At 31.5% G+C, this 8,901-nt stretch overlaps 1 protein-coding gene across 1 annotated transcript in view; it reads right to left on the minus strand.

Moving 5' to 3' along the window:
* The window catches only part of LOC129222728 (protein spaetzle 3-like), a 34,798-nt gene extending 29,285 nt beyond the window's left edge, over nt 1–5,513 (minus strand). The window contains exon 1 of the mRNA XM_054857259.1: nt 5,351–5,513. Within this exon, the coding sequence (XP_054713234.1) occupies nt 5,351–5,365 (15 nt within the window). The 5' untranslated portion in view covers nt 5,366–5,513. The remainder of the gene's footprint in view (nt 1–5,350) is intronic.
* Between the last annotated feature and the right edge of the window lie 3,388 nt (nt 5,514–8,901).

Genomic DNA, 8,901 nt, shown 5'->3' on the forward strand with positions numbered 1-8,901 from the left:
TTAAGTCTTTTAATAAATTAAAAATAATTTTGAGATTCTTTTTCTTTAAACAAGTTTTTTTTCATCAAAAGTTTTTTCCTACGAAGTTTGTTTGAAGCAAATTCGCCTCACAGTTCGGAATTGCCTTGAATTTCTCCGTAAGCGCTAATGTTTAGTTTTTTTGAACTGTTCAAAATTGAACAAAAAATAGTTCAAATCAAAAAGTGAAATATAGGAATGAGGCGAGGTCTTTCGAACACGAAAAAAAAAAAATGTTTGAATCGGACTATTCTCTCAAAAGTTACTAGGGGAGGGGGATCAGACAGATCGACAGACATTATCTCCCATCTCAATACCCTACTTTCCAATTTTTAATTTTTCGATATTTATTTATTTTTTTATTTCTGACTTTTTTGTTTTTTGTAATATTTTCAAGATGCATTAAGCCTTCTTTCATGCTTTTCTCTTCTTTCTCTGACTTTTACTGGGAAAGTAGGCTAAAAAGAGTAAGAGCATCTAAATTATTAAAAACAATTCAATGTACTGAATTTGAAGGTAAAAATGTAGATAATGAAAAAAAAACAAAGCAAATTATTTTATTCTATCCTCAGTCTGTCATTACCAAAAAAATCTTTATGTACTTTGTGATGGATAGTAATGATTATTTTACCTCGCATGAACTGAACTGTAGCTACCATTCTAAAGATTTTGCACATTTTGATCCAAGGTTCAATGAAAGCAAATAAAAAACAAAATACATAATAATGTTTAAAACACAACTATCAATTTGTATGGATGGTAATGACAGCAATAAAAATTTTTACTTAATGTGATCTCTACACATCTGAGTAAGACGCATGAAGTTTTCCATGCAGTAAATTTTTGCTTTTCAAACAATCTAATGGTGGCTGCTACTAAAATTGAATTTTCGGGTTAATAGCGACGCTAAGGGGTTATGAAAGCGTTTAAAAACTGTTGGATGGTAATGATGCAAAATTTCAGGGACAAATTAAAACTGTTACAAAAAAAAAAATTCAAAATTACAATCAAACAAAATATAAACTTTGTTTTGAATTTGATTATGTGAGGCAACTATGAAATTTTTTTTCTGAATATTTTTTAGTTTTATTTGCAGTATAGTTAGATCACAAAAGACAAACATTGAGTCGAGGGACAGTGGTTTTTAATGACGTTTTAGTATATCTTTTTAATCTCAACAAAAATAGGTATTATCTATCACTGTTAAATCCGTGTTATTTTGTTTGGTAGAAGGTGACAAATAAATAGTATTAAAAAAAAAATTAAAAAGATTTATGAGGTTGCAGCAAACATGGGATATATATATATATATATATATATATATATAGATAGATAGATAGATGGATAAATAGATATACAGATAATGAATAAACACGCACACACCTATGCATACATTGCTTGCAAAAACAAACAACATATGAGATCAAAAAAGTCAAAACTGATAAATTATACATAGACAAAAGTATGATGTTTACCGAAAAAGCCTTGATTGAGCATGAAAAGCAATTTTGTTCGTTACCAAAACCTGTTCCACTAATTTATGTCATTAATACTAAATTATTACTTTTATCACGTTAAAGTAAAGGTTGGTAATGACTAGGTTTTCTGCACTTCCTTGTGTGAGTGTGACTGCTTGAGAAAATAAAATTTTAATTTGCCGTAAGGAACCGAATCCTTTCTTTTTCCTGTAATGGAAAAAAGTGCTGTGATTGTGTTGTATTTCTCTTTTTGCAGACAACAGCTCTTGCAACAGTCCTTTTTGTTTGCTAAAATATTGAATCGAAAAGTATTTGTGTGCCAATAATTAATTATGTTCCATGGGATGATAATAGCAACGTCTCAATTTAGAAAAAAAGAGATGGTGACCAAGTTTAATGTCAAAAATGTTTAAGACATTTTTTGAAATTTTTATTTCTTAAAAAATGATGGCAGCGAAACATCATCGCTAAGCCAGACTTTATTATTTTATAAAAACAAGACGAGAGACAGAGGAAAATACAAGAAGTATTTTCTTAAGATAATCACCCTTGCATGTTTGCATCACCCTCGTGTTTTTGGCCATGTGAACTGGTGTGAAGCCTTATTGAAATATTCAGTCTACATTGCCAATTGCTTGTTATACCACGGAATTACAACAGATTCTAAAATGTACCACTGGTACACTTTTTGATGAATTTTAAGTTTTTGACACACGAGAGATTTTGCTTCGCTTGTGCAAATTCCACTACAGATCAATTCGGATTTTGGCAATGTTCAACATTTGATAAGGTGCTTGGAGTGTTTGCAGACCAAATCCTATCCATTAGGGCAGGGGTTCTCAAGGAGGGTGCCACGACACCCTGGGTTGCCGTGAAGTTTGCCATGGTAACAGTATATAATTATAGTAGAGATGGACTTAGGTGCCTTGAGAAAATGTTAATCTTCAAAGTGTTCCGCGAATCGGTAAAGTTTGGGAACCTCTGGTTTAGGGAGTTATAAGCTGGTGCAATGGTAAGGCGAAAGGAACCTCTCCCAGTGCTGACTTTTGACCCGTCTCAAAAGTTTTTGGCTTCTTTGGAGCCACATGAGTTCGTTTCCTTCAGTGAAAGGTTGAACTTTTTGGAAGTTGTGAAATTCTGATTGAGCTCCGTTTCAGCCCTATCCGCACTGACCAGCTTCCCGTTTCACAAACAGCCTCTCTCGTGGAAAACCACAGAATTCCTTAAACTCGCAATTTGACTGTCTTATGAATAATGGTAGTGTTCACTGTACGTTTTTGTACACTTCTTGCAGGTCGACTATCGTTACCAAGCTACCACGCTCTTTAAAACGGCATACTGCATCAAACGCAGTTTGCCGACGCGTATCAAGCAAAAGAACTGACGTTCTCTTTGGTTAAACAATTTTAAAGTAACAAATCTTTTACTTAGTATCGTAAAAAAGCCAAAAACCCTACATAAACTTGGAGATAGACAGTAAATTATTTTGTAATTATAGCAAGGGACAAAATAATAACAAAATTAATTTGAATTTTGTCATCTTGATTTCAAATTATGTTTTTCGCAATCACGAGTGTGTGTGTTTATATGTAAGCGTGTGTTTGTGTGTGGGGGGTACGTGTGTGTGTAGGCATGTGGTGTTTGTGTCTGTGTGCAGGCATGAGTGTTTGGGTAGTTGTGTGTATGTGTGTGTGTGTGTTTGTGTATGTGTGTAGGTGTATATATGTGTGTGTAGGTGTATATATGTATATGAGTGTAGGTGCGTGTATGTATGCACGTGTGTGTAGGACATGGATGCAACCTGAAGACGGCTTTCGCTATAGGAGCAGCATCGTGAGGAGCCAGCCGGTCCACGGTGATGGTGCGGAGGGTGGCGGTGGGAAAAATCAAAGGAACGTCAAAAACAGTCAAATGAAAGCAATAAGCAATCGTGATTGCTCAATAATAACGAACGCACTAATGAGAAACAAATTAGTTCACTTCTATTCGTTGACGCAAACTTTGACCGAGGTTTTTTTTTTTTTTTTTTTTTTTTTTTGTCGCACCGTGTATTTAAACGAGAAGCGTTAGTGAGGTATCGCTGTTAAATATGAGAACATATTTTTTCTTTAAAATCTAGAAAGATGATTCGGATAATCCGGAGATCAGGATAAACGAGCGCCAGATAATCCGGAGATCAGGATAAACGAGCGCCAGATAAGCGAGATTCTTCTCTACATACTGCGAGTTAGAGCAACGATGAATTTTGTAGGCTATATTTTGTGTTTTTGTAATGAAGATTTGTAATTTTCTGTCATTCAATCTTGTATTTCATACTCTTGAATTCAAATTTTCATCGTGTACAATAGTTTATGTACCGTGGCTCAATTTACAAGTTATTTTATTGAATCAGTACTATCATTAATTAAGACAACCTGGATCCCCTATTAGTCCAGATTAATAAGTTGCTACTGTTTTTCGAATTACTATCTAGAAATCCTGCCTGTTTCTTTTTCAACTAATATTTTCTGTTTCTTATTATTGCCAAAGTTTTTATTTCCCTTCTTTTTACTGAAGAAATTTTTTTTTCTTCTTTGAAACTAAAACAAATTTTATATATTTGAAAATCTACAAGAACACTTCTGAAAAGCAGAAGTTTCTGCTTAAAAGAAAATGATATGCCAACCGAAAATTAATCTGCTCTAGTCAATTAATCTGCTCTGGTTAGGTCCTACAAGGAACAAGTTTTTTCTTCACTTTAAAGATCAATAAAACGTTGAAATTTAAAAGTAAAAATATGCATTACTTTTCGGAAACAAAAAAAAAACTTGCACAGTAAAACTAAAGTATGACAGCAGCCCAAAAAAAGAACCGAAAAATTTATAGATCAAAGGGCAGTAATGTGTTCAATCATTTGCAACGAGTAAATCTAAAAATCCTTAAGGGAAAGAAAAATAATAAAACCATCAAAAATGTTATTTTTTAAAAATTACACCCAATCAATATTAAAAATATTTAAGTTAATATTTAAATGTATAAAAATAAAAAGAAAATTTTTAAATTTTTGAGAAAGAGTAGGCTTTTTGGCGCTTTGCCGATCAAATATTTTGTTTTTGTTTTTCAAGGTTTCTCAGACGTTTAGCTTTTATATTTGTCACCATTTTTCAATTAACACACAACATTAGTTTACACTCTTCCTATATATACATTTATTTCTATATCTTGTTCAAAACCAACTCAATTTCACCCACTTCCTGAGATCGGGTTTTTAAAAAAAAGATTTGGTATGTGACATCAGACTCGATAAAATGCAATATTCTTAAATCAAATTATTTAACAATCTTGATTGTTTGTTCCAATTTTAAATAACATTTTTGCATAAAACCTCTAATATGAGGGCGAAAAAAAGGCTCACACAAATTAGAACTAAATATCCGTAGCAACCCTTGATTTTTCTGCACCAGATAAAATTTGTTTTCATGTTCCACGGTAATTAGAACGTGAATAATAACTGTTTTTAACAAATTTTACGCTAAAGTGTAGGTAAATCTTCAATTGAAAATTCATTCTTGATCACGGTCATTGTAAAACAATGCTTTTATCAAAATTTGTCTCAAATTTTTAAAGCAATATAAATATTCGTGTGGGTCACCATTTTATGGAGGAAGAAAAAATAATTACTGGTTTTTATCTGGCACAGCATGAAAAAGGTGCTAAATGATGATTTACGTGGTTTTTTTTTTCTTTAGTTGAATGATGTTAATTTTGTAGGAGTTGATGTAATTGTTTTTGTTACTTGTTTCTCTTAATTTCGAATTATTTACCAGTCATAACACTTATTATATCTGACGAAATAATTGCATTTGAAACCTTACCTCAAATGTTAGCATTTTCCCGTTAAATATCCCTTCCGCAGAAACACAAATAACTCCTCCTCATCCTCAGAACAGTCCTGAAGAGCAAGGGAGCATTGCACGTGGCGAGGAAGAAATTTCCGCATCCAACATGACTCAAGTACTCTCGCCGATGGACTGCTGCCAAGAGATTCACTTGACCACAAACAGTGGGTGGGAAGATTGGTCAATCCAAACGAGCCGCTATATTCATTACCTCATCAGGGAAGCTGAACTTGGCGGCTTTAATGCTAATGTTGGCGGTTCGGAAAAGAATTGTTTAATGCGGAATTGATAAATAAATAGTAGTTACACAGTTATATCTGATAAATGATGATTAGCAGAAGATACGTATTAATGAAGTCTCGCAGTGATCAAGAAAATGAATTTCAAAAAACAATTTAAGACGTATACATAATTCTTATTTTATTTTTATCGTTATCTCATGATTTTCCCCCCTCATTGGTACGATAGTAACTTAAGGCATACCCGGTAGCAGAAACAACGCGATGCTGCAACTTGATGCATAAATTAAAAAATTAATGAAGTTTAATTAATGAGTATTTAATAATATTTTCTCCAAAATGTTCATTTAAAAAATATTTTACTTAAAAAAATTGATAATAACGCAATTACATAAAAACTTCTTTATGTAACAGTTGGTAGAGTTATGATCTAAATTCACAACACTACCAATACAAAAAATTTCAGTTCCATTTATAACTCAAAGGAATGTTATTAAATGTGTAATATTTAAGTGCAAAAAACAAAAAGTTTAATTTTTTTAAATGTTTTTTGCAAATAAGTTTTATTGTATGTTTTAACGAAAGTTATTTTTTTTCATAGATAAAAGAACAATAAATTGTTGATTAAATATATGCAATTATACTATAAAACTTGAGCTGTTTCTTTTTTTTAGTTCATATTTTTAATATAATATATTCTGTAACTACAAAAAACTGTAATTTATTCAACTTAAATCAATTATTGCAGTATATTTTGAACACTTTCTTTTGCACACATGAAAAAATGTCGAAAAATTTGGTTACTGTTATGGAGGGGGGGGGGGGGAAGACTCATGCGTACAAATTGAAATGTTTAATGAAGAATTCAACTTCTAAGTAACTGGGTTAAAATCAGCTTTGTGTAAATCAGTTATATATATGTTTATACTTGAATGTTCACATTGAATGAATATTTAAAAAAAAAAAAAAAAGAAACTTTGACACATTTTGTTCTGTTTTTGATCTCTTCTCACAAAAACAAGTTTCTCAAAAAAATGTAGTTTTGAACAGTTTTGGACACAAGGGTTTTTTCTTTCATTTGCCCACATGCATAAATATAAGGAAATTTGGTTACAATAATAATTTTAAAATTTTTTTTATAAGCATACAAATTGAAAATTTCAATCAAGAAATCAACTTCTATGTAACTGGATTAAAACCAGGTGCATAAATAAGCTGAATGCTCACATTGACTAAATGTTTAATGTAAAACATTAATTTGATACATTTTATTCTGTTTTTGATGTTTTTTCACAAAATACAATTTCTCTAAAAATATAGTTTTGTACACTTTCGGACAGTTTTGAACACAAGGGTTTTGTACAGGACGGTAAAATCCAGGGGTTTTACCGTAGTGTCCAAAACCTTGCCAACCCTGGTTGTGACTGATCAAAAAAAGAACTGCTTTACATTATTCTTAAAGACTTAAATGTTCTACAATTTCTTCATTCAATTTTTTTCAACAATATATATATATTGTTTTAGATTTGCTTTATGACAGTATAGTTTTCAAAGTATCAGCGCTCATTTTGTTAGACGATTAACGTGAGTAAAATATTTGAAAATTTGGTTTGAAATTCATGCAAAACCGTAATTTTTGGAAATATGAAGTAAGCACTTATACTATATATCGTATTATACTATATAAAATTCGAAATGAAAAAAAAAAGTATTGTTTTAAACCTGCAATCCTAGAATGCAAAAGCTTTTAATTTGTCAGAAACAGACACAATTTTTCGTTTCGTTGCTGTTTTACAAACAGTTACATGCATCAATAAAAGTGTTTCAACTGCAATGTACTAAATGTTAGTTTTTAATTCGCATAGCCGTAAAAGTAAAACAAAAATAAATAAATAAATAAATAAATAAATGCATGAAAACAGATTTCACGTAATGTAACGGTATTAATACCAAAACAAATAAATAATCAAATAATTTAGGAAATATTGAAAATGAAAAAGTGAAAAGTGTAATATTGAGTTGAGGAAATATATGTACTCCAGTATCTCGTTTCATCGGTATTTCTGCTTTCGACGAATTTACATTTTTTGAAGAGCGTTGAAGACAATAAGGCTATTTTTGGAAAAGTTCTCTATGTATGTGTGTGCATCTGCGTTTGTTCTCATGTTTGTATGTATGTATGTGTGTCTGTATGTATGTATGAATGTATGTATATACATATGTATGTCTGTGTATGTATCGGTGCGCATGAATATGCGCATGTAGAAAAATGAAGGTTAATGAAAAAATTCCGAATGTGCCAGCACTTAAGAAAATTTTCTTTTATGAAATATGCCTTGTCGAAATCAGGCGGTCTTTTCAACAATTACCAAAGATTGCTTTACAAAGAAATTGTTTTTTCCAAATTTTTGAGTCATTGAATCAACCTCAAGATGATGGTTCAACTAACTTGAAAAATTTAACGGTTTTTTCAAGTTAGTTGATAATCTCTTTCTAGTTTTTCAGAATGTTTGAGGTTTTATAGTTCTTCTACTTTTTGAGTTAATCAAAGTTTTTGACTGTCAAGCAACGTTCAAGACTTTTCTTTCCGGCCAGAGATTCGATTTTTTCGTACGTTTTTATTTCGCTAGTTATTCACGAACAAATTCCCGAGATGTCTAATATCATCATTTTAAATAGCAATAAATTGTCTTTCTCGTTCGTATTTTTCGGTGGTAAAAACCTTTTGAATTTCAACTAGTACTGTTGGATACTTCAGAGACATCTCATTTATTTTGATAACTGTGTTAAGTTCAAAATTAAAAAATGTACAAATTTTAAAATTTTATTTGCATCTGCATCACAACAGCACAATAATGACTCGTCAAAATTCAACTCAGAAGTAACATGATTAATAGCATAAACATAATTATATGAACTAAACTTTCTTTCAAGAACAAGAAAAATCCTCTCCGCATCACGCCCTTGGTTGTACTAAAAGTTCTGCATATCAATTGGCCTTGATGGAAAAGGATATGATAACACGTGGCACGAAATCTCCGTTCGAAACGAATCATAACCGCCAGCAAGAATGCACGTATATGTTGAAATTAAATATACGAAGAGACAGGGCTCTACAATTTGATCCGGTCTTGAGAGAACGAATCAGACAGCATATGTGGGCGAGATTTAATTTTCATATGAGGTTCAAGTGCGGTCACCAGCAAGTTCCGTGTGAAACGGATGAAACGATACCACAACATTCTTTTCCTAAGTTAGTCTATTCAGCTACCACTAAAAGCTCTTACT

This window comes from Uloborus diversus, chromosome 5 (assembly GCF_026930045.1).
Source record: "Uloborus diversus isolate 005 chromosome 5, Udiv.v.3.1, whole genome shotgun sequence".
In the NCBI taxonomy this organism is placed as follows: Eukaryota; Metazoa; Arthropoda; class Arachnida; order Araneae; family Uloboridae; genus Uloborus; species Uloborus diversus.